The sequence below is a fragment of the Primulina huaijiensis genome, unplaced genomic scaffold (assembly GCF_012295235.1).
Source record: "Primulina huaijiensis isolate GDHJ02 unplaced genomic scaffold, ASM1229523v2 scaffold6295, whole genome shotgun sequence".
Classification (NCBI taxonomy): Eukaryota; Viridiplantae; Streptophyta; class Magnoliopsida; order Lamiales; family Gesneriaceae; genus Primulina; species Primulina huaijiensis.
Genome location: NW_027360909.1, coordinates 191,800 through 218,537, shown reverse-complemented (window position 1 = coordinate 218,537; position 26,738 = coordinate 191,800). Strand labels below are relative to the sequence as shown.

Sequence of the window (26,738 nt, the reverse complement as noted above, 5' to 3'; positions counted from 1 at the left end):
GAATTATTTTAACATCTACATTATTTGCATATAAATTACATGAAATCGTTAATTCGTAAATAAGATTAATTTTTTAATAATTCACAAAAATTGGGAATGGATGGGAAAAATCGATTTTTAATAATAATTAATAAAAAAAATAATTTTTATCATGAATCTTGGTTGTGATGATGTTGATTTCTTTATATTTTTTTATTTAACATTAAACTCAATTTCACATGTCAAAATTTTGGCGGATAGATCATATAACATTTACCACCAAAATTTTTATTTAACCAATTGAATTACAAAAATCCCTCCAAAAAAATTTCTCTACATTTTAAAAATTGTGGTGATAAAGATAATCCACCAAAGTTTATCGAATTAAAAAAAACTAAAAAGATAAACATCGATTTAAAATTTTGAAATGCCTTAATCTGAAGTATTTTCCTTCATATTAAAGTTTGAAGTGTCATCATATGAAAATATATAAACATCCAAGTCTTTCGTCAAATTCTCTCCTTCTCTCATTATTCATTTCTTCTTTCTACGGAAGATTGCTTTTTATTTTGGCATTTGGAGGTAATTTATTTTCTTGTTTGTGATTACTTCTTGTACTACCAAAATTTGTAGAACCTTCCTTACATGGTTATACGGTTTTCTTGAATCTTGATCAATTGAAAATTTATAGATTAATGTAATTTGTTTCATACTTTGTTCGTCAGGTATATTTAGGAACACATATAATTTTTTGTATAAATATTTCATTTATGAAAAATAAATATTAAAAGACTGTTTATAAAAAAAGTAGAGTTCTTATGAGATTATCTCACAGATTTTTTTGTCGTGAGAAGAATTATTCCGATTTATATTTAAAATAAAAATTAAAATTTTTAACATAATTTTTGTATATTAAGTAGATATTAATGACCATGGATGGGCGTACTAGTTAAAGCATCCAAACGAGAAAAAAAAATCTTATTTATCAAATACAATCCCATCTCACCAACCCTGACCCCACAACAAATTCATGATTCAACGACACAATATATGAACATTTTCATACACTCCGAATTTCTCTTTGAACCAAATTTCTTCAACCTTAATACACTTGTTTGAATTTTCTTGTACAATTTAATATATTTTGTGTTGATTTCTTTTCCCATCGTTCTTTCTTCGAAGGCCGAAAAAGAAAGAAGGCAAAAAAACAAACAAGAAATCAGCGACAGAAGAGGAAAAATATCAGTGTTTCAAGGGTGAGTACTTGAAAAGCATGAGAAGGTGACTTTGAATTTATGCATCCATAATATATCCCCAATTCCGTATAGGTAATATATTTTGTACAAGCACATAAAAAATAATCGATTTTTTCACCTTTTTTTTTTTATGTCATATCAATTCCGGGATTTTGTCTTTCGGCGTGTGCATCTCCTCACAATAAATAATTACACGTGTTCTCAATTTTTTTTTAATCTTAAAAAAAAACTCTACTTCATACCATATTGCACTAATATCCCAATTAAAAAATTATGCCTACAAGTCTCGAGTATTCTAAGATCATAAAATATCTTCACGAATATTTTCATTCTATTGATTTATTATATTACATGTTTCTTTTTTTTTTTTTTTTTTTTTTTTTTTGTTTTTTTTGTTTTGTTTTAATGGAGCTTTTTTTTAAAATATATGATTTAGGTAGTCAATTTTGTTAAGACATTTTCCTTGATTAGTATTTGAAAATATAATCAAGATTTTATTGTTGTGATGATATCATTCAATACATGTGTATCTTGGGCTAATATAACTTTTGCATATTTAATCAAAAATATTTTTTTTTCTATGTTTAGTTTCAAGAAAATGGCAGAAAACTAACTCGTATTGAAATATTACATTTGAGTCGACAAAGTAAAAAGAAAGGAGGAGCTCTTGTTGATGATGAAGCAATACGAGTTGAGGTTATCATTGTTTCAACGCTTTGAAATAGATTCTCAATATTTTTTATTTTATTGACAAAATTTTTTTGTTAGGATTTACTAAATGATGCGGTGCAGTGTCATCTCCAAGACAAGCCCGAGGGAACACAACCAACAGAAGTGTATGAGGATGCATTTCGGTTATAGTCTATTTACAATTTTATTTTGTTTTTTAAATATAATTATACATTGTACGATATAATTATATGTATATTTTCAGTGAAATATTCGGACTAGAGCATCCTGTTCAGGTTCGATGTCTAGCTGCTTGTGCATTACCTAGCCAAGTTTTCCCAAATCAGTATAAGTCTAGATTATTTTTAACACAGAGTAATCTCCATACTTATGATGTTACTAATAAGTTACGAGAAATGGAAGATAAAATGAAAAGTATGGAAGAACAAAGGCAAGAAGAAATGGAGCGAATGAGACAGATACATGAACATCAACTCCAAAATTTTACAAGAGTCATTCAGAGTATGATAACTGGAAGTGCTGGAGAGGATCTCGTGATAATTTCTCTTTCCACACACACACAAACATCAGGGTTTCACATCTCAGGTGTGTGTATATATATAGTTTTGATATACTACACATCTACTGTACACACTTATATGAATATCGATGAGTGAAGTCGCCTATTGGATGTGTAATTTTTCTATATCTCATGATATTCAATAGGGGAATGTCACATACTTAAATAAATATACATGGTGCAACATATCAAAACTATATATATAGATATTGCAAATGTAACCATTACCCCCTCTAAAATTGTTGTGTTTCATTTCCGTATACGGTACTTAATTTGAAGTGAGTTATCTTAATATAAACCCTAAACTAGATATGTTCTTTTCTTTTTTGTCTTTTTAGTGTGAGATGTGCCCATTCTTGGGGAAAAAAATTTAAGAAATAATTTAGGCATATATCATGTTGGAGATACATATATATAATTGATCTTCAAGCAACTAAACTTGTATTTATTTAGAGACAAAAATTAACAGCTACTCACGAAATCGGTGGATTCTTACCTGCTAAAATATTTCCTAATATTTTTACCATTATGGCTTCAAAAGAATGTAGTCATTAGTTGCCGCTGCAGCATCATCAAGATTCTCGCAAGATTTGAAAGAAAGTACGCGTAATCTTGATGATGCTCCATCAGCAAAAACTGACAGAAGGGTCTTCAAATCTTCATCGATCCATGCAAGAATTAATACAAGTACTGGCTAGGAAAGTAAATTTCGAAACCCTATTTTGGCAGCAACAAGGGAAGGCTGGGAAGCTAATTAAAAACAAGAACAAGAACAAGAACAAATTAAGAAAGTGAAATGGAAATATATAACAGCTGATCATGATGTATTGAATTAACTTAATTATTATTTCAAGATTCGAGGATGAACAAAAGAGAGTACTGAAATGAAAATATATACTTGAGAATTAAACCAAGAAAAATAACAAAATAAGGAGTCAAGAATTGAAAGGGAGCTGAGGTGATATTTAATGGCTAAGTAATAACGAGGGAAAGAAGCGAAGAACTTCTTCGAGTGAGAATGATTATTTATAGAGTTGATTCAAGATCAGGTCAGTACTGGTTGGTGCCAAGATTAATATTAATTTATTTTGAGAGATTATTGTGAAATCTTTAGACAATTCAATAATAATTTTTCTTATTATACATGTATCGAGTGACGGTTTTATGGTATATCTTTACTTTTATACTCTATATTAATCAATTTTTGTATCATTGTACGTGTTTTTTTTAGGTAATACCAAATATACGTTTGTTTTCTATTAATGTTAGATATTTTGAAAAATCAAAAACTCGATCCGTTACCATAAATTCACAAGAACAGAAAATAATCTCAATCTTGGATTAAATGATGGCGTTATTTTTTATCCAAATAAAAATATAATACAGTAGATGTTATAAATTAGTAACAAATCTGCATGTGGGATGGGTATATATTATAACGTCATATATCACGAGAAGATGGATCACTGGTAATTAGCAGCACAGTTAAGCATCGCAATTCTTAGTACCAAATTTGACCAAAAACTTTATTGCTTTCTGAGGGTGTCCAGTTGCTATACATGTCAAATACTAGAAATCGTAGGTTGTCCGAGAATGGAAAACAAGACTTGGAAATTAGGTTTGGAGTATTTCTTGCGTCCTGCGTAAGTTTTATTCAAACTTGGCTGATTTGAAATTTGACAGACGACTGCTGAGAGGTGAGAGACCTCTTCTCTCTCTATGTACTCCATTTCTTCTTATGTTTTTTTTTAAAACATATGAATTACTCCTTTATTTCAAAATTATAAAAAAAAAATCAATTTTAAATAAATTAAATTCATAAAATAATTTGAAATAATAAAAAATATATTATTTATTTTAAATAATAACAATAATCATTTAAAAGTGAGACTCACTAATTAATTATTTTCTCGAGCTCCTTTCTGGTGAAAACCCTAGTATTCCATGGGGACTGAGTCGAAATCAATATTTACAATTAATTATATTTTAATTAGCTTGATAGTATATATTTTAAGAATAAACCAAAGGGTATCTTATAATTAAGTAGATAAATTTTTTAAAAAAAATTTACCCGATTTCCGATATTCGAGTCGGAAAATCAACTTTCGGAGAAACTTCATTTCATGCAAACCCGATTTGGCGCTTTTATGTGAATTTCGTTCCTGCAGGTTGATCCTCGCTCTACAGTACTGTGCATAATAGTTTCGTGAATTTTGTGTTTTATAATGTTCATGCCTAGTTGCATTCACAGCACCTTTCGTAGTTTGAAATTAATAAAATTTTTGTAGAAAAAAACTCGTAAAGATAAAGTAGTAACAAAATAAGTATATTGTTGGTAGTATGAGTATTGCGTATGTAAGAATAAAATCAAAATGAGGCTTGTAGGAAGCACAATTTCCTTAGCTTAGTTAGGCTTTTTGCCTTGATCGATCCAACATTCGACGCACCCAGGTTGTGCTCGTACGCTTGCACAAAAGTCGAGCCTTTTCTAGTTCAAATCGAGCACATGATTTGCACCCCTGTGCCGACGTACGCAAATAAGAACATCTTAACCAATCATTCTACACTTTCATAAAATGTAACACAATATAAGCTCNTATCTTTATTTTTGTAAGTTGTCCTACTTAATACCAACAAGATAAAGTGTGCTATTAAATGATTATAATGACACTCACACATATAAGAGATATATATTATAAAAAATAAAATTTGCAAACTTTTCTTTATAAAGTACATTAAAAATTTAATGATTAAAGAGTGTAGTAATAATTTAATATTTAATGACACTAATTATTCCAAATCAAAATTTAATTAAGTAATATTTCTTATCCTATTATTATACAACTATTAAATTTTTTTTACATAATTGTTTCGTCATCATTCAAGCAAAAACCTGCGAAAAATAGGAGGCAAGGCATGCAAAGGCAATCTGCATTGTAACCTGAACCGTCCACCCAAAAACCGGTTTGGTTCGATTGTATCGTTCCTATATTTCTCTTGAAGATGATGATGAATGGCGTAGGCGCTGCTGAAGATTAGCCAGTGGTAGAGATAGCGAGCGTATGCAGATGATAAAATGCCATTCATTTCGAGGATACAGAGACAATCCGATTACAGTACCTTTCATTCGAGCCATCCTATTGTTATCGACAATGGTTGCTCCTATTTTCGAATTGGGTAAGCAAAAAAACCCTAATTTCTGCAATTTTGTATTTTTTTTTGCTTACGTGCTTTATATTTAAATTGAGTGTTCGAGAATTCAAGTGTTATGTGTGAAGTTTGGATTTTTTTTTGTGTGTTGCGGCAGATGGGCAGGAGAGAGTGAACCTCGAGTTATTTTTCGAAATATCATCCCCAGGCCTCGTCATAAGATAACTGGTAATCCTTTACGAGCGTTTCTTAGCGGCAGTTACTTCTTTTAATTTGTAGCTGAAATCTGGTGGGAGCATTATTTTCCAAATTGTTGGTGTACTTGAATTTTGAAAGGAAAGTGGCTTTGCTTAATATTTGTTTGTTTGTTTGTTTTTGTTGGCTTTTCTCTGGGAATTGGTTTACTATTCAATCATTTATTGTGATATGCTGTGAATGGGTTAGAATTGGGTTCTGGATCAGATAAATTTCTGAATTTCAGCCATGTTGGCACATAAATGCTTATGGAGATCACATATTAGTTTTAGCACTCAAATAGTATATCCTGAATTTCAGTTGGTTCGCTACTTATTCTTGGAAATTTCAAATAGGTATGATTTATCTTAGAGCTTAAAATGCGAAGTAATGGTTATAGAGTTGCTGGTTGTGGATTTTTTTCCTCAGTTACATGCACCTTACCCCATGGTAGCAATATGGCTAGTTTTACTGATTATTCTTTCTCATTCAATCTATATTAATACCTTGGACTTCCTATTTATATCCTCTCTTATCTGCTTGATCCAAGGCTTGGAACGGTGCTAGTAAGACAGTCTAACAGAGATATTGGGCATTGGTCATGGGTTCCCCCTAAGCAACCAGAAGGCTTAATTTGTGCCTCGCTGACAAAGGTTGTCACTTTGACATGAGAGCATCCTCATGAATGTTGGATTTATAGGACAAGAAGAATCACATGCTTCTTGTTGCAGGTACTAGTAGATGATGGGGAAACTGACAGGGTTATTCTGGCTCACAATTCGGGTTTAGAAGCTTCCCAAGAGGCGATAACTGAATATCGTGTGCTTGGTCCCATGATCAATAAGATGCTCTTGGATTGAGTTGTGCCCGTGTACAAGCTGCAGACATCAGGTTCCACAAAGAAAGTTGATGTCCTTTTCCTACTCGGAGTATTTGAGAATTACACTCTAGTTGACAAACATTCTGCAATAAATTCGTATTTTTACATGTCTTATTCCTGACGCAGTTGACTCTATGGTGTTTTGATTCTGGTATAGAGCACAAAATATGCACCTTTGAGTAATTGTTACGCGGGTTCTTTTTGCAGCTTCGAGTGCACTGTGCTGAGGCTCTTGGCACTCCAATAGTTGGTGACTGCAGGTATGGTTGGTTCGTTCACAGACGATGGAAGCAAATGCCTAGAGTCGATTTTGAGTCTAACACTGGAGAACCTTACAGATTGAAGCAGCCTGAAGGTTTGGATGATAAAAGAGGTAGTGTCCTGTCAAAAATTTCCCTTTTGCATTTGCATTGCAGGGAAGTGGTGCTTTTTTACATTGAAAAGTTTATCCATCTTAACAAGCAAAAATTCAGGAACTACGGTGCAAACACTGAGCATGATTCAAAACCAAATGTCCTGCTGATCGTGGCACCGATGCCTTCTCATATGAAAATTAGCTGGAATGTAATGTCCTCTTATTTGGTTTAGAGCATGTCAGGAAACGACCCCAATTTTTTTCCCACTAGAATATCATAGTGACAGAGAAATATGAACTCACAATCAAAACATGAAGCTTCATACAAAATTGGAAGTTTAATCACTACAGTAGGGTGTTCTATGTCACGGCTCCTTTTTTTATAAGCGAAGTTTAAAAAGTTCAATGTATCAGCTTAAGATTGCCTTCCCTCGACTACAATTAATATGATACTGAATTCAAATATGTACGTGGTTCTAAAAAAATATTTCTTAAAATGGATTCAAGATCTCAGTTTAATTATTTGGAAAAGCAATCCATCAATTAAATATCAATAGAAACTTGATTTTTTTACAAGGATTTATAACAAATTCTCTAATAAATAAGAGATTATAAATCTGAGCGAACATCCTAATATCTAGATAGGGATGTATTTTTTTCCTCTTAATATAAAACATTTGTTCATAATACTTGTATGCAAGCTTGGAACTTAATGCTGACGTTATTTTGATAAAAGTTTATCATACAAAATTAACTTAAAATAATAAATCGAAACCTATGATTAAGGTTCACTTACATTATTTAGTCATGTCTTAATAAATCATAAAGTGTGATTATGTTGCTCCAAATGATGTCTGAGTTGGTGAGCGTATGACCAATGATCAGGAGTTTGATTCATCATGTCAATATCTTTTCATACGAGTTTGTCACACATTACTTGCTTAATGTAGTTTATTTGACCAACATAATTTATAGTCTATTGCGTTAATATGAGAGTTTACGTCGTGACGCTGCGTGTTCTCGTGTATACTCCTCTACTTGCATGTACAGATAGAACAAATTAATGTACATATAGACTAAGACTGAATAGAGCGTGGTAGCCCTTCAAAATTTTTGACCTTTATCTAAAGACCAAAAGCAATTAATGTTATTCACTATAAAGACAATTTAAACTATTGTCTGCGGACTTTTCTGACAGTACATTAAAATTTGAAAAAGAAATACAAAGGCAAATGATTTTTTTTTTAAAAAAAGAAAACCCTCGAAGAAAAATTCAAAAATATTACCATTTGAGATTTTAAAAAAATAATGAATGTGCTGAGTAGCCAGGAGCCAATTTTCCAACATTTTGGCAAAAATTTTTTTACATAAAAAATGAAAAAGAAAAATAACAAGCAGATGGGGCAGTGGGAGAGAAATTAATATGGACACATGCATCGTGAATTGATAGTTGTAAATTGCATGTGCATCTTGTTCATTTCTTCATTCTAACGTTATTTGTGGAGTATATGCAACTTAACATCACCAATTATATATATAAACCAACATTGAATTAATAAAAACTAATTGTTGAAAAATTATTTAAAAATGTGTTAAATATTTGTGTTGAAAATGTGAATGTTGAATGTTGAAAAATAGATAAAATTAGGTGATGAATATTGAAAATTAGTGTGTGATGATGTAGGTAATGATGTATTTTATTTTTGAATTATTTGTAAAAATTTTCTATAAATAGATCTATCATTTGTGAAGAAAATCACAATTGAGTTGAGAGAAAAATATTATAAAGTGTGTAGTGTGATAATTTTAAGAGTTTGAGATTTTTACTTTTTACCGTAAATTTTTACTTTTTCACAACACGTTATCAGCACGAAGCTCTAAAAGTCCTCCATATTTTTCCAAGCTCCGAACAGAAGAAAAAGATAACAAAAGTAATAATATTTATTTTACTGTTATTTATTTATTGTTTATATATGTAATATATAATATAATGTTATTGTTAGAAATAATAAAAATAATTTTTTCAAAAACTTGTTATAAATCCTGGGAGGATGTTAAGACGACATCCCACACTCCCGGTAAGGGATACGACAAGTATAAAAGCCTATAAGGTTTTTAAACAAAATAACTTATGACACCTAATTATAATAATGTGATATGATATACATAATTATTTAAATATGACTAATATTATATACACCATATTATTACCATAAAATTATACAAATACATACATTTATTTTCTTATACACCAACGGTAATAAACGGTAACAAAACGGCTAGTTTTTGCTCTATAAATACAATCTCACAAATACATTCAATCACTCCAACTTTCTCTTCTTCTCTAAAAATTATTCTTCATCAAATTTTCGAAGAAAAAAAGAAGATGGCTTTCACGAGGTTATTTTTAATTATTTTGGTTATCATACTCACCAGTCTTGTATTTATCGGAGAATATCCTCCTCGTGTGTTTTCTTTATTTTTACGAATACTTGTACTTGTTGTTTATCCATTACTTTGTATTGCAATATTCATTAACTAATAAAATGCATCGTAATTTTTAGTACCACCATGGCAAACTTGGCAAAGCTCGAATTCATCGCTCTTGATATTACTGGGAAAAACTATATGCCATGGACTCTTGATGTAGAAATGCATCTTGAGTCATTGGGTCTAAGCGAGACCATTAAAGAAAATGGTATATCTTCATCACAAGAAAAAGCAAAAGCTATAATATTTTTACGACGACACCTTGATGAAGGTTTAAAATGTGAATATCTCATCGAAAAAGATCCCATGGCTCTGTGGAAAGGATTAAAAGAGAGATTTGAACATATAAGGGAAGTTATACTTCCGACCGCCCGTGATGAATGGAATATGTTAAGATTCCAAGACTTTAAAAAAGTCAGTGATTACAATTCAGCGATGTATAGAATAATCTCGCAGTTAAAATTTTGTGGACATGAGGTTACAGAATCGGAAATGCTTGAAAAAACATTTTCCACGTTTCACGCATCAAATATAACACTACAGCAACAATATAGAGTGCGTGGATTTGCGAGATATTCTGAACTCATCGCCTGTCTTCTTGTGGCGGAAAAGAACAACGAGCTATTAATGAGAAATCATCAGTCCCGACCCACTGGATCAACAGCATTTCCAGAAGTAAATGCTGTAAGTAAAAATGAATTTAAACCTGGAAACCAAAATCAAATTCAAAGACAAGGTTTTGGTCGAGGTCGAGGTCGAGGTCGAGGTCGTGGACGTGGACGTGGACGAGGAAGTGGTCGTGGTCGTGGACGCGGCCGTGGTTTTGAAAATAATCGAGATAGTTATTTCTATAACTCATCTCAAAATAACGTCCCAAACCATCCACAGAAAAGGCATCAAGAAAACATGAGTGTTAATGAAAATCACTCGAAAAGATTTGAAAGTTCTTGTTTCAGATGCGGTACTCCAGGACATTGGTCTCGTATTTGTCGAGCCCCTGAGCATCTTTGCAAACTTTATAAAGAATCGATAAAGGGGAAAGAAAAGGAGACCAACTTCACTGAGCGAAGTGACCGTTTGAGTGATTCAACTCATTTTGATGCTGCTGATTTTATGAATGATTTCTCTGGAAATGATCAATATGTTGGTGGGATAGAAATGAACAATATTGATGCTGCAGATTTTCTCAATGATTTCTCTGAAAATGAACAATATAGTGGTAGAATATAAATGTACAATAATTTATTTTTCATGTATTTATATGATAATGTTTTATTGTACAATTATGATATGTGTTATATTTAAATATGTATTGTCATTAATTTTTTTTCATTGCATATTTTTTGAAGTTCAAATATGGAAAATGCTATGAGCAAAGCTGAAGTTTGCATACCCGATAGTGGTACAACGCACACTATCCTCCGAGATAAAAGATATTTCTTGGAACTAAAACCAACAAAAACAACGGTGAATACAATATCAGGTCCTGTAGACTTGATTAAAGGATGTGGTAAAGCACAATTTTTGTTACCTAATGGTACAAAATTTTTGATCAATGATGCTTTATATTCACCACAATCGAAAAGAAATTTGTTGAGTTTTAATGATATATATTCCCATGGGTATGATACTCAAACAATGAATGAAGGGAATGAGAAATATATGTGTCTTACCACATATAAATCAGGAAAGAAATATGTGATTGAAAAACTACCAATGCTCCCTACTGGATTGCATTATACACATATACGTCCCATTGAATCAAACATGGTAATTGATAATTCTTCAATATTAACCAATTGGCATGATCGATTAGGACATCCTGGTTCAACAATGATGCGAAGAATTATAGAAAATACACATGGTCATCCATTGAAAGACCAGAAGATCTTTCAGAATAATAAGTTTCAATGTAAAGCATGTTCTCTTGGAAAACTTATTATAAGACCATCACCAGCCAAAATCCAAACTGAATCACCAATGTTTCTTGAACGTATTCAGGGTGATATTTGTGGACCAATCCATCCACCATGTGGACCATTCAGATACTTTATGGTATTGATTGATGCCTCCAGCAGATGGTCACATGTATGTTTATTGTCAACTCGAAATGTTGCATTTGCAAGATTACTTGCTCAAATAATAAAATTGAGGAATCAATTTCCCGATTATACAATCAAGAAAATTAGACTTGATAATGCTGGTGAATTTACTTCCCAGACTTTCAATGATTATTGTATGTCTATGGGAATCATTGTTGAGCATCCTGTTGCTCATGTACATACTCAAAATGGATTGGCTGAATCATTGATTAAACGTCTGCAAATGATTGCTAGACCAATGATTATGAAAACAAAGCTCCCTATTTCTATATGGGGACATGCAATTTTACATGCTGCTTCATTAATTCGCATCAGACCAAGTGCATATCATAAATACTCCCCATTGCAGCTTGCATTTGGTAAAGAACCAGACATTTCTCATCTGAGAATTTTTGGATGTATGGTGTATGTGCCTATTGCACCACCTCAACGAAAGAAAATGGGACCTCAAAGAAAGATTGGAATTTATATTGGTTATGATAGTCCATCGATCATTCGATATCTTGAACCACAGACAGGCGACGTGTTCACAGCACGTTTTGCTGATTGTCATTTTAATGAGGAAATCTTCCCAATGTTAGGGGGAGAACAGAAACATACCGAAAAAGAAATTACATGGTATGTATCATCATTGTTACATCTGGATCCAAGAACAAAACAATGTGAAAAAGATGTACAGCAAATTGTGCACTTGCAAAGAATAGCAAATCAAATACCAGATGCATTTGCAGACACAAAAGGGGTAACTAAATCATATATACATGCTGCAAATGCCCCTGCTCGAATTGAAATTCCGAAGAAACAAATTGAAGATAGTCATGATGTCATTAAACGCCTGAAGCGTGGAAGGCCAGTTGGTTCCAAGGATAAAAATCCTCGAAAAAGAAAATTCATAGAGAAACACAATGATCACAAAATAGAGAATGATGTTCCTGAAGAAACACATAATGATCACAAAATAGAGAATGATGTTCCTGAAGAAACACATGATGATGAAAATGTTTTGTCAGAACCACAAACTGACGAGAATCATGAAATCTCTATCAATTATATTAATACTGGAAAAATATGGAACCGAAAAGATATAGAAGAAATTGATGATATATTTTCTTATAATGTGGCAATCGACATCATAAATGATAATGAAGATCATGAACCAAAATCTTTTGGTGAATGTAAAAATCGGCAGGATTGGATAAAATGGAAAGATGCCATCCAGGTTGAATTGGATTCGCTAAATAAACGTAATGTTTTTGGACCTATAGTCCTTACACCTGAAGGTGTAAAACCTGTTGGATACAAATGGGTTTTTATTCGAAAGCGAAATGAGAAAAATGAAATAGTAAGATATAAAGCTCGACTTGTTGCACAAGGTTTTTCTCAAAGGCCTGGAATTGATTATGAAGAAACGTATTCTCCTGTGATGGATGCAATTACGTTTCGGTATTTGATTAGCTTGGCAGTATCTGAAAATTTAGAAATGCGTCTTATGGATGTTGTTACAGCCTACTTATATGGATCACTTGATAGTAATATATATATGAAAATCCCTGAAGGATTTAAGATGCCTGAAGCACAAAGTTCAAAACCCAGAGAATGTTATTCTGTGAAATTACTAAGATCATTATATGGGTTGAAGCAATCCGGCAGAATGTGGTATAATAGGCTAAGTGATCACTTGATGAAAAAGGGATATGTAAATAATTCAATATGCCCTTGTGTTTTCATTAAGAAAACAACATCCGGATGCGTAATTATTGCTGTATATGTTGATGATTTAAACATCATTGGAACAAATAAGGAAATTCAAGAAGTTGTGTCATACTTGAAAGAAGAATTTGAAATGAAGGATCTTGGAAAAACCAAGTATTGTCTGGGTTTACAAATTGAACAAAAAGAATGTGGAATATTTGTTCACCAGACAAATTATACAGAAAAGATCCTTAAACGTTTTAATATGGACAAATCAAATCCTTTAAGTACTCCAATGGTTGTTAGATCATTAAACATAGAAAAGGATCCATTCCGTCCATGTGAAGATGATGAAGATATTCTTGGTCCAGAAGTACCATATCTAAGTGCTATCGGTGCCCTTATGTATCTTACAAATTGTACAAGGCCTGATATATCTTTTGCCGTAAATTTATTGGCAAGATTTAGCACATATCCAACAAAGAGACATTGGAACGGAATTAAACATATATTCCGTTATCTACGAGGAACGACAGACTTGGGACTTTTGTATTCAAAAGATGCTAATCCAAGTATAATTGGTTATGCCGATGCTGGATACTTATCTGATCCACACAAAGCACGTTCTCAAACTGGATATGTATTTACTCGTGGAGGCACTGCAATTTCTTGGCGTTCACAGAAACAAACACTTGTAACAACTTCATCAAATCATGCCGAGATTATTGCACTACATGAAGCAAGCCGTGAATGTGTGTGGTTAAAATCAATGACTCAACATATCCAAATCTCATGCGGATTATCATTCGACGAGAAGCCTGTGATACTATATGAAGATAATGCTGCATGTGTTGCTCAAATGAAAGAAGGATACATAAAAAGCGACAGAACTAAACATATTCCTCCTAAGTTCTTCGCATTCACCAAGGAGCTTGAGAAGAATAAATGTATTGATGTTCGTCACATTCAATCAAGTGAAAACTCATCAGATCTCTTCACAAAGGCACTTCCTACGACAATATTCAGAAAGCACATATATAATATTGGGATGCGCAATCTACGAAATTTGTGAAGAATTGTTCGTGTCAACATGAGGGGGAGTTTACGTGACTGCACTCTTTTTCCCTTACTATGGTTTTTATCCCAATGGGTTTTTCCTAGTAAGGTTTTTAACGAGGCAGTATAAAAACACGTAATGTATACAATCATTATGATCATCATCACAAGGGGGAGTGTTGAAAAATTATTTAAAAATGTGTTAAATATTTGTGTTGAAAATGTGAATGTTGAATGTTGAAAATTAGGTAAAATTAGGTGTTGAATATTGAAAATTAGTGTGTGATGATGTAGGTAATGATGTATTTTATTTTTGGATTATTTGTAAAAATTTTCTATAAATAGATATCTCATTTGTGAAGAAAATCACAATTGAGTTGAGAGAAAAATATTATAAAGTGTGTAGTGTGATAATTTTAAGAGTTTGAAATTTTTACTTTTTACCGTAAATTTTTACTTTTTCACAACACTAATATCAAATGTAAAAGACAAAATTATTTATGTGTGGAAGGACAGACAAAACTCCATTTTCAGACGGAACAACACGCAAGCTAATTAATTTCACATGCATCAACGTGACACTTCAAATCATCTCCCATGCATGCATCAATGGTTACAAGATTTAGTTATATCAATGGGACAACGAAATACAAATTCCTATCTATATTTTCCTTGAAGAATTCCAATCTTGTCGCCCAAAATCTATTGAATCACCCCTCTTAAGAACTTCACTTTTTTCCTTCATTACATTCCGAGTATGTCACATATACAACGCAATAGCTATTACAAATTGAAATGGATTCTCATATAAGGCATAATTCACAAGCAAATCTGCAATAAATCATTTGCTTGTTGATGTTTCAAAGTCTGAACAAATACATAAAACACTGTAATTTCAACTAGAACACCTTTATTCCACCAACTACTTACAAAGAGAGCCAGTTTAGCACAACAGATCAATCAGTGACTACGCGAAGAATACTGCATCAATCAAACTTAAAATAAATCACAATTTTTACAGTTCAGTAGTCAAGTTTTCCTATAAAAAGAAGTGAAACTTTATACATTTTCACAACAGGAGGTCTAAACTCTTCATGCCCCGACGATTTCACCACAGATGTCATCGCCGATTTTAAGGAGTTCCATGGAATTCTTTCCATGCTGCTGCTTACACTGATGCCGAGACCAGTAACTGTGAGCGGACAAGACTCGGTTTAAGAGCTCCTGTGGCACTGGTTCACCACGTCTTTGCTGAGGGGATATGCTAGCCGTGTGAACTAAGGTTTTCCATTTATCCTGTGTAATAAACAAAAAACAATTCATCACATGGTCAAAAGTTTGATTTATTTAATTATTTGCTTGATTTACTTATTGATTAGAATCTAAGCATGTTCAAAACAATCCATGTGACAGATTCTTTAGCTTTTAATGAAATCATAGTACTCAACAAAAGATTGGTTGGGGTATAACACACCTATAGGCATGTGAAATACAGATAATATTTGGTAGATCATATCCTAAAATGGTGGATCTTGAATTTAAAACTGACGAAAGCATTCTTAAAACTAAATAACAAGGAGAACTTAGATCCTCAATCAAGAAAGTATATTTGCGGAAGAGGAAACAAATTTCTAAATAGTAACAGAATTCAGATGATATGACAGATACACAATTCCTACCTTCAAATCAACATAGGTTCTATGATCTGCATCCTCAAAAGCACGCTTTTTAACGTCGCGCCACCTGCACAATGAAGTTTTATTAAAGATCTCAATATGTGTGATTGAAACATAGGGGAAAAAAGGATATCCATCAATATTCTCAACAATATACACTTCACATCCTCCAAAATCCTCTATGAAGTTCTTACCTTCCCGTCCCAAGATTTTCAACTGCTTCCACAAGGGCTTCCACCTCTGATACAGAAAATGGTCTCCTTGTTCGACGCTGCGAAGCTTCACCACGTTTAAGTTTCGGGTCCACTGGAACTAACGCTAGTGATTCCACATTCATTGGATCGACTGGAACCAATGCCTTCGAATTGGGAATTGAACCATCTGTTAATGCGTTAGCAGGGGTCTCTGGAGAGGAGGTAGGCTTTCTGTTGTCGACATTAGTAGCCAACTTAGTAACAACAGGAACATCAGAGGAACACGAAATCACAGAACCAAAGTCTGCAGTGGCGGGAGACCTGGAGATACAATACATGGTTAACAGGTCCACCAAGAAATGGAAATCAGTTCAAGAAAGTAAACCTAGTTAAACAGCATCATTTCTCGATCTGAAAAATAGCTGGACATTCAACTCCAATAAACTGAAGATATCATCATACCTAGGTAATTGTTGATCAGCATCACATGTCAATGCTAGGGGAAGTTTCTTTGGAGTCATGGACGATGGAAGATCTGTAAAACTTGGCTCTAATGTAAAACCGAGGGTATCAAGGTTGCAACTCTCAGAAATACCAGCCTGCTGCAGAGTTCTATTCTCATCTCGGACCTTTTTTCCTTGAAGAACCACCCCTACTCGTATTCCACCACCAAGTATAGCATTAACAGCCTCCAATACAGTTCTCTGAACAAAAAAAAAAGCAGAGAACCCCAATAGTTTAGCCTTCATGAATTAAATTTCCTAAGCATATTGCCATGCAGAAATAAAATATTCACCACTCGTATGATTTAAATGAGTGCTATTGCCAAAATGGTAACCCTTGCAACTCACCAAGATGGCATGTCTCGTAAAATCACAAGAAAAAATGCTTATGTCTTGCATATACACACGAATAAAGATGGAATAAAGATACCATATGCCGTATGTAACAGAAAAATTGAAAAAGGCAAACCTTGAGAGAACCAACAGTTGTAGTTTCAGGGACTTCAATATAAAGTTCTGGAACCCTGAAAGACTTGATGCTAAATTTCACTGAATGAAGAGAGAAAAAAATCCATAAGAAATTCTTTTGTATCCAACAAAGATCAAGCTAGAAAAGGAATCCATGAATTTTGTGGTCAAATCTCTTGTACCACGAGAATCCTTCAATTTTTGGTGACCTTTCAGTGTAGCTGGCAGTCCACTTGCTGCAAGATATTATAATGGTGCCTCAGAAACATAGTTAAAAATTGAACAAGATAATACAGTAAAACGAAGTTATCAAGGACCTCGCTTTTCAGGAGAACTGGAGATACTTTCACCGCTGGCCTCCTGATCATATGCAATGGTAAAGCGATGATCAAATAATTTCCTTTTCTTAATAGGCGCTCTTTGAAACCTTTCTCGTGCATAAATGTTCTTCCTGTATCTGTAGAAGGACCTCATTCTCTCACCTGGTAACAAATATTATGTTGGTGGGAGTAGGATATAAATTTCACGCACGTATCATAAAAATGCAGAAATTTAGAACTTCTTAAAATAATATATATATTTCAATTCTACTTACAAGAGTTATAAAGATCAAAATCCTTCAGTTTTGGAGCTGCTTTCCAGTATTTGGATGTCAACATCTTCCTTATCCTACGGTTTCCACTCCATGGTTGTGGCCTAAAGGACCTAATCTTGGTGCTAGGTCTATTGCACCCAAAAGAATATTCGTCATCATCACTATTTCCTAACTTTACATTATTCCAGTGGTTACTTAAGAAAGCCCCAGTGATGGGGTCCCTGTACAAGGGCAACTGTACATTACTATCAGAATTAATCAGTACATTAGTATTCACATATTCTGCAGTTGGATCCTTTACAGCTGACGTGGTAGCCACAGATACCTCGCTAATATGTTTTTTGTTATCATCTGATTGCGATTCTGGTCCATTCTCCATTTTGTTATTAAACCTAACATCAGTCTTTCCCTCACACAATCCTAGCTTAATATCTGAATCAACATTCTTTAGTAAGCCCGAGCTTGCATGTACAGAAGAGCATTCCACAATGGGAGCATTTCCGTCAGATGGAAATCCCTCCAAATTGGATAAGAGATTACACTCCTGAACAGAAACTTCTGGAACAAATGAACTCTCAGCACAACTTCCATGGTCCAAGCCCTCTGATTTCAAAGGGTTACCATGTTGTCCCATAACAAAACCATCTCGACTAATTCCAAGCGGCCCTTTCCCTTCGCCTGCATTACTGCAAGCAGAGCTTTCACTCTCCTGCAATAACTTTCCAGCTACAGCTGCAAGTAGTTCAAAGGGGCAAAGTTCATTGTCTTCCACCAATTTCTTGCACAAGCGGCCTCTCCTCTAAAGGTACAAACAAAGATGAGACACTGTCTGCATATACAATGATATGATGACGTAAAGCACATGATTTAGAACTAAAGTTACCCGAATCGATCTAGGAGCCCTAGGAATAACTGGAACTTGGAAGCCATTAAACTTATCATCCAACCTCTTCTTCGACACCATATCCTAGGCAGCATGCCAATATGAAATCATCAAATGCAATGATGTCACGTGAAGTTACCCTCAATCTACAAAAGTTGGGCATGCATCAGTCAACAGGTAAGAAATCATAGTCTCTTCACAAAGGGTATAGTTAATCAAAACACAAGTCATGAACGTAGTAAACCAAAAACCAGATAAAACCCATGATAATGAAACGTGATTACTTCAACATAGTGGTTCAGTAGTATGTTTCAATTATCCATGAAGAAGAAAAGTGACCAGGTAGTCTCCAAAAAAGCATTTCAATCCATGACCCGTCCAAATTCACATTACAGATTAAATAACCAACAAAAAAGCTTACTTTTATCCATCCATGTTTTTACAACCATGAATGGAAATCTGATCATTTTAAAACTAAATGTTTACTAGATCCAACAACAATAACAACTTTTTCACCAACATAATTCCATCTACAACATATAACTGTGACATTAATAAATCCAAGAGAGACTGCCTGGAAGCTAACAATCTCGAGTCTTAACAACAAATCTGAACATTAATTCATTAAGTCATCCGTAAAACACGTGAAAGGTGGGAAATCTAAACAAAAAAGTGAATTTCTTGACAAGTAAATTAAATCATCGGTAGGACACCACTCTCTGAACTTCTTTTCACATCATAGAAATTTCGCGCAATGGCACCCAAAAACTTGAAAAAATTTAAACAGTTAAAACGAATCAAACAAAACCGCAAGTAGACGGTGGCAGACTTCAAATTCATGAAAGATACAACACCAGGCATTTCAAGCTGGTCTTTTTATTTATTCAAAAAAAGAAGTTGTCTTTTTATTTTTGAGTTTTGCAGAAAATACCACACCAAACTTGCATTAATTCCAGATCTACCGCTAAATAGCCTAAATTTAAACAAAAATTCCCATTTTGCATTCAAACCGAAATCACTCGAACGTAAATCACAAAATTTAGCAGAATTCGATCAGATCTCGACGAGATCAACAAAAATTCGAAAAAAACAAAAACCCATAATCTCAAACCAACGAAAACACATTTTGAAACAAACCCACACCAGAAATCCGAACCCAATCACAAAAAAGAAAAAGAAGAAATCGGAAGTAAAAATGATCACAAACAGAATATTTTTCAACAGAATTCTAATTTTACCCGATGATTGATTTGATACGCGGAGAGAAATCTAGGCGTCCTATTTGAATCTTCGACGTTTCTATACACAAAATTCGAATTTACGTCACGCAAATGAACTGTTAGCTTCGTTCTTGTAAGAGGAAAAAACTATATGTAAGAAATTTAAATAATAATAATAATAATAATAGTTTTTATTAAACCTCTGGGATTTGGGAAAATACAAGCAACCAACCCAACCAACTTTTTAATTAAACTAAACCCCCGCTATTTATTTTCCTATCCAAATCTCAAAATTTTAATTTAATTAATTAATTTATTTTATAATAGATAAATGTAAAAAATAACTACGGATGTTATCTTAATATAATATCAAATTACCATATTATTTTCAATTCAAAAGTACATGAAATATCATAAATTTTAAAAATAAGATTGCTCAATAAAAAAAACTATCTCAATCTCAAAACATAAAAACTCGTATGAGATTGTATTATTAGTCAATTTTGTGAGATTTATCTCTTAAATGATCTGACCCATGAAAATGTATCATTTTTATGTCAAAATTATTATTTTTTACTCTAAATATGGATGAAATCGACTCGTTTCACATGTATGAATACGTAAAATTGTCTCATAAAATACTTACTTGATTTGAAAAAATGGTGAGGGTAAAACTAATGTATATAATGATATATCTTTATCAGAAGCTTTAAAATTAATTATTTCAATTTCATCAAATAATTTTTTTTTTTTGAAATTTTACTCAAAATTTTTTAATAAAAAAGAATATGTAGATGCAGGGGGTGGTAATATTATGTTATGTTGAGTAATTTAAAAATAATTAATTTTTTATTCCTATGTACGCGGTGGGCATAAGCATGGATCAGATAACGAATATTTTATTGACCACAAGACCGGATGAGCCGGTAGGAGGGGTAAAATAGTCCGGTAAAAAAAATGTTGGCCTTAAATCTCTAATCTTGGGGCGGGGCTGAGTCAGAGTTTTGGACCACACTTCCTATTTCTTCTCAAACTGTTTGAAGCCGCCAAGGATGGATCGAAGTATTCGTGAAACATATCAATTTTTTTATAATTAGAATAATATTTTTTATAAACGATTAAAATAAAATATTTATCTCATAAAATTAGTAGATAAGATCAAATCATATGAGTTTTTCGTGAAATATAACATGCTCATGATATTAAATTTGTTTATTTTAATCACTAAAAAAGCATTTTTATCATACGATATCACAAGTCGTGCGATAATTTATAACACATAGATGTTACTCAAATATAAGATTTGAGATAAAATATCGAGTTCGAAATACAATCGCACAAACTCGTCGCCAAACTTGAAGTACATCAAAAACTCATTTGGAGTCAAAGTTCCGTCAAACATTTTATTCTTGACTCTCTTATTGTATTCTATTTAAACTTTAATGTGACTTTCTCTTTTTTTTTTTTCCTTTCCAAAATTTGATATTCTCAAAGCTTTTGATTTCTCGTACCAAAATTCCTAATGTTTTCTATCGTTAATCAATTAAAATCTATTCTATTTTATTAAAATTGAAGACATGATAGTAATCACTTAGGAAAGACACCAACTTTTCTTTCAACTTTATCCTCATATGATACTGATATTACACTTTTGTATTTTGTTTTTTTTTTAATTTCAACACACATTTTTATTATTTTTTATTTCAACAATTCAAATATCGATTTAGTCTTCCATAATTTATCAAATTTCACTTTAGTCCATTGATAATGATAAAAAAAATTTTACACACATGTATCGCGTGTGCAAAATTACTAGTTCTATTAAATATTGTTACTCGATTTTAAAAAGAACATATGTTAATACCATTTGCAGCTATCTTTCTAAAAAGAATAATCCAAAACATGGAACAAAAATTTCATAATTGAAATATTATTTTAAAATTTCAATTGATTTCATATAATATTTACTAAAATTTTAAACAAATTTTTTTTAATCGAAAAACTGACGGAAAATATTTTTAGAAAGCATAAAACTCTGTAGAAGGGTATTGTGCTATTTTTCTTAGGAGAAATTTGGGGTGCATATAAAATTATGTACAATTTATGGGTGACAATGAAATTAATAATAAATCTTTACACCAAATTGATTGCACGGATTATCCGAAGCAGAAGCTAATCAATGGCGGTTCTGAACATCTGTTTGTGCGCGAAAGTACCCACAATTTCGAACCCTGTAAGAACCAGTTTTCTCCAACAAAACTCGACCCAACCCCTCGTCCCATCTATCTCCGTCTCCGGCCATCATGCTCCGAAGGTACATTCCAATCAGTGGCGACCCACATGCAGAAAAATTCGAACTTGATCGTAATTTGTATAACTTTTGATGTAGTAGAGTATGTATTAATTAAATTTTGGTCTATACTAGAATCCCATGAGAAGCATGAAACAATTTTCTTTTATATTACATATATTTCTTGCAGGGAATCGAAACTCGGGCTTTATGGGAGTCTATTTCTAAAGTGAGCTTAATTGCGATTTTATCAACTTCTATTGTTTTGGCTTCCAATCCGGCCCTTGCATTTAAGGTAATGATTTATCTACAGGGAAAGTTGGATTTGAATTTCATCATTGAATGTTGTGTGCTGTATAAGTTGATGGTTTGCTGATATGACTCGTCTATGACTGATGTGGGGAAAAGGGGGGAGGCCCTTATGGTGCTGGAGTAACTAGGGGACAAGATCTCAGCGGGAAAGATTTTAGCGGGAAAGATTTAATCAAGCAAGATTTCAAGACGGTATGCATCACATAAAATTGTTTTTATCTGTGATCGTGAATTTTAGGAACGATCATCGCTTGTGTTGTCATGCGTTTTGATCATCTTGTTTATGCTTGAACAAGAGATCAATGCTTGGTTGAGTTAATTTGGTATTTTTGTTCCAGTCAATACTGCGACAGGCAAATTTCAAAGGTGCCAAATTATTAGGAGCAAGCTTCTTTGATGCGGATTTGACAGGTAGTTCCTTTGTTATGATCCTTGATGTTTTTCAAGTGTAAATGTGTCAAGTGATGGGCCTGATACACTCATTAGCTTATGTTGGTTATCTACTTAGCAGGTAGTATCACTGATATTAAACATAAAATAGGACTGCTGAAAAATTCTGAATCAGCATTTCTTTAAAAAAGTTGATGAGAGTCATGAGACCTTGTATTGAAGCGAAGTTAAAAACCAAGGTTTCTATACATTTCGTCTTGGTAGAGTTGGTTCCATACTCTCCTCTGTCAATGCCACAACTGCAACACTATAGGTGCAAACCAGTATAATAGGAATGAAACATAAGGTACACGAAATGACACAAACAACCGCTACCAACTGTTTCCCGAATAGACTTCACCAGTCAAGTTTGCAAAGGTGTTTGATTTGCACCAAGCATATTAGTTCTGGCTTCATTTTCTTATTGACATAGTTTTGATTTTATTATTAACTTTGTTTTTCTGATGTCTCAGGCGCTGATCTTTCTGATTCTGACCTTAGAGGTGCAGATTTCTCTTTAGCCAATGTGACCAAGGTGCTATATACTCTTTGCAGAAGAATTCTTTTTTATGCTTTTCTCCTCGGTGTTTTGTTTCAACATCAGCATGTTTGAATATGTAAAGATTTATTTTACCAACCAATACTTATGTATTAAAAGGAGGGTGAAATAATTCATTTTGTTAAGCCATATCACATGCTGCATGAACCATAGGCCCTTTCTAGTGACAGACATGAAGACGATAGGGCGAAAGTTTTGAAAGATGCAGATTTAAAGTCAACAGCAAAATCTATTTGGATTTTCTTTAACACTTTTTAAAAAACTGTAGAGAGGTGCATCTACAACTTTGAACCATCTCCTCACCAAAATATGCACATTGATTGTTAGAGCAAACATATAGACTTTTCTTAGTGCTTGATTGCATTAGAGAAATTATTATTAAAGAATCTACTTTCTGAGGAGAATGCAATTTCTTGCTTGCAAAATATAATGCTGCACGTTCAAGTGACTTCGTATGATATGAAATCATGTAAACATAGGCCAATTTGAGCAATGCTAACTTGGAAGGAGCTCTTGCAACGGGAAATACATCTTTCAAAGGTTCAACCATCACAGGTGCAGGTATATGAGAAACATAAACCGTAAGTTGATTTGATAAATTTGATACATAACGTGTGTTTTTGGCATTTGTAGATGCTGTTATTTTTCTAAGTACAAGTTCAGTTTTGCTTGTATATTCTTGTACCACAACTTTATTCAGCCCTTTTTTTTATGACCATATTCATTCTCCCATGTGAAACTGATGAACTCTGTTTGCTTCCAAGCTTGATATATTTGGAATGTAATTTCATGGTCGGGAACTCTCGTTCCTATTTCCATTATTTTTAATTCTAATCTCCAATATCATCTTTTCTAATCAATGCTCCGACTATTCAATATTCTCAGCGTGGGGATAGCATAGAACAAACCCTTCATCACATTTTTTTCCTGGATCTCTCTGATAATTGTTGTGTTGTGTTTGGTACCTATCAGATTTTACTGATGTTCCATTAAGAGACGACCAACGAGAGTACCTATGTAAAGTTGCGGACGGGTAACGATTCATCAGTGGCTCTTGCCATTACTCTTTTGTACAGCAAGGCGCGTGTTTGACTGAAGTGGTTTTCATGTTTTCTTGATAGGGTAAATCCAGTAACAGGAAATGAGACACGAGAGACGTTGCTTTGTAGGTAGCATGCCCTTTCAATTCGGAGGTACATAGTTTCCATTTCTTTTGTGGGAGAAGACACTCCGAGACCGCTGATGCTATGAACTACCTCATGTGCAATGTGTGATTTTATATGGTTCTAAAATTGTGACGGGTCTTTTTCGAGGCATGTGTTTTTTCCTTGAATGTTTATTTCATTGTTATATTTGTAAATTAGGGGATGTGAGGATTCAGACTGTTTTACTTTACTCTCTAATTTTATGTTGTTTCCTATGCTTTGGTCTAGTACTTTTTCAAAATTGGCCTGCTTACATAAACAACTCCAAGTGGGTTTCAAATTTTCCCATTTTTTTAAAGTACATGTGCATGTGTTTGACACAAGACATAGAAAACCAAAGGAAAATCGAATGCTTTTTAATCTTTTAGGTGATGTGTAGAGATCTAGTACTGGTTCTTGATAAACTTTAATTTTTAATTTTTTTCTTAATTTTTCATTATATAATAAGTTTGATTCAACGTACAAACCGGGGTAAAATAAAGATTATTATTGGCATTCACTACGCTACCGCATGGATGAACTTATTTTATTAGAAATGGAAGGATTTTCAATTATTGACACGAATATTCCCATGATCTTCTTTGAGTTAAAACGTTGGTTTTTCTATTCAGGAGTTATATATTCACAGACATATACGATACTGAGACGAGATATTTCTGTATCTTTCCATCTATGATTGACATCATATACAAGGGGAGTCAAAGATCATTATTCAGTGTAGGCAATAATATACTATAATTAATAAAGCAAAAAAAAAAAGACTGGTTAAACAAAAATCATAAATAATATGTTCTAAAGTTAGAACACAAGCTACACAAAGCCAGAAGCATCTTAGTCGATGAAAAACGCCAGAAAAATGACAAAAAACATTGCGTACAAAACCAACAATCAAAACAAAAACTTATAGAAAATATAATTGTACAGACGAAAAAAATAATTTTCTCTTATTTTATTACGGGCGAATAAACTTTAATGATTGGTTAATTTGATATACAAGATAAGATCCTATAAAAGTTTTCTAGATGAATATACTTCTTCAAATGTTTAATTAGATTAAGATATTAACATTCATAGACCGTGTCATTCGACATTCGTTGTTAAATAATTTAAAAAAATCGATGATTATTTAAATCAATGCAATACAAAATCAGATATTGTTCTTTAGTTATATTTAATATATGTAGGACTCTCCAGGAATTTGATATTGTTATATGTAATAGTAATACAGATGTTTATTGTTATTTTAAGAAGCGAAAGAAAAATCCACTGGGAACACACCACCCTGAAAATGGCCAAATGAGAGAAACCACACCGCAAAACTACCAAAAACACCTTTTGATCAATTCTTCTGTAGCTTTCATGCATTCAATTCACGCTTCATAAATGATCAATCCCCCCCTTTTTTCTTCATGCACACACAGACACGCACTTCCCCTCTTCCAACGCTGCAAATGGAACATCAGTACAGTCCCACTTTCCCAGAATACTCCACGAGAAATCCTTCATCCTTTCAAGAATCAGTGAGTTGCAAAGAGTTGGTTTGGCCTCCAAGATTCTACATTTGCAGCTTCTGCCGAAGAGAATTCAGCTCTTCACAAGCTCTAGGTGGACACATGAATGTTCACAGGAGGGATAGAGCTAAGCTCAAGCAACAACATTCTCCCACGCCGTCCCCTCCACCTCCAGATCAAAGCTCGGATATAGAGAAAGATTCGGCTATATTCTTTCGCGACATTAATTTTAAGGGTCTGCAGATGTTTCCTTCTTTCGTTTCTGGTGGTGATCTTGAAACCCGAAAAACGTTGTTCAAGGACAGTGAGTTGTTAGATGAGACAGTAGAAAGCTGTAAGAGGATCAGGAAAAGTGACCATAGTTTGCAATGTTTGGGCAGGGAACTGTTCACAAATTGTAAGAAGATCAGTGGTTCCATGGAAGATGTGGATCTTGAGCTCAGGCTATGA

The 26,738-nt window shown here is 33.2% G+C and overlaps 3 protein-coding genes, 1 long non-coding RNA gene and 1 pseudogene across 4 annotated transcripts; 4 read left to right on the top strand and 1 right to left on the bottom strand.

The window, feature by feature from the left end:
- Positions 1–1,685: 1,685 nt before the first annotated feature.
- On the top strand, positions 1,686–2,444 carry LOC140970489 (uncharacterized). Its single transcript, XR_012174143.1, has 3 exons — positions 1,686–1,931; positions 2,004–2,089; positions 2,170–2,444. It is a non-coding gene; the product is annotated as an uncharacterized lncRNA (long non-coding RNA).
- A 4,010-nt stretch (positions 2,445–6,454) lies between these two features.
- On the top strand, positions 6,455–7,549 carry LOC140970491 (RNA pseudouridine synthase 3, mitochondrial-like; annotated as a pseudogene).
- A 7,784-nt stretch (positions 7,550–15,333) lies between these two features.
- Positions 15,334–20,205, bottom strand: LOC140970503 (telomere repeat-binding protein 3-like). Its single transcript, XM_073432273.1, has 10 exons — positions 20,001–20,205; positions 18,763–18,908; positions 17,880–18,678; positions 17,602–17,766; positions 17,467–17,520; positions 17,286–17,365; positions 16,776–17,017; positions 16,314–16,634; positions 16,123–16,186; positions 15,334–15,739 (listed from the first exon to the last, which is right to left on the bottom strand). The coding sequence occupies exons 2-10, from the start codon at positions 18,841–18,843 to the stop codon at positions 15,536–15,538; spliced, it is 2,010 nt and encodes a 669-aa protein (XP_073288374.1). The 5' UTR covers positions 18,844–18,908; positions 20,001–20,205; the 3' UTR covers positions 15,334–15,535.
- Positions 20,206–22,123: 1,918 nt separating this feature from the next.
- On the top strand, positions 22,124–24,993 carry LOC140970482 (thylakoid lumenal 15 kDa protein 1, chloroplastic). Its single transcript, XM_073432241.1, has 8 exons — positions 22,124–22,296; positions 22,463–22,567; positions 22,681–22,776; positions 22,923–22,995; positions 23,487–23,548; positions 24,052–24,133; positions 24,545–24,605; positions 24,694–24,993. The coding sequence occupies exons 1-8, from the start codon at positions 22,162–22,164 to the stop codon at positions 24,743–24,745; spliced, it is 666 nt and encodes a 221-aa protein (XP_073288342.1). The 5' UTR covers positions 22,124–22,161; the 3' UTR covers positions 24,746–24,993.
- A 1,235-nt stretch (positions 24,994–26,228) lies between these two features.
- Positions 26,229–26,738, top strand: LOC140970494 (uncharacterized). The gene has a single exon (XM_073432258.1). The coding sequence runs from the start codon at positions 26,229–26,231 to the stop codon at positions 26,736–26,738; it is 510 nt and encodes a 169-aa protein (XP_073288359.1).

Bases quoted from the DNA above. Each gene is read 5' to 3' on its own strand.
- LOC140970503 (XM_073432273.1), bottom strand. From the start codon at position 18,843: ATGGTGTCGAAGAAGAGGTTGGATGATAAGTTTAATGGCTTCCAAGTT. The intron at 17,767-17,879 runs GTAAGTAGAATT...ATTTGTTACCAG, and splicing joins TTTTGATCTTTATAACTCTT to GTGAGAGAATGAGGTCCTTC. The intron at 17,018-17,285 runs GTTTGCCTTTTT...TTTTTTGTTCAG, and splicing joins CAACTGTTGGTTCTCTCAAG to AGAACTGTATTGGAGGCTGT.
- LOC140970494 (XM_073432258.1), top strand. From the start codon at position 26,229: ATGGAACATCAGTACAGTCCCACTTTCCCAGAATACTCCACGAGAAAT.
- LOC140970482 (XM_073432241.1), top strand. From the start codon at position 22,162: ATGGCGGTTCTGAACATCTGTTTGTGCGCGAAAGTACCCACAATTTCG. The intron at 22,777-22,922 runs GTATGCATCACA...TTTTTGTTCCAG, and splicing joins TCAAGCAAGATTTCAAGACG to TCAATACTGCGACAGGCAAA. The intron at 22,996-23,486 runs GTAGTTCCTTTG...CTGATGTCTCAG, and splicing joins CTTTGATGCGGATTTGACAG to GCGCTGATCTTTCTGATTCT.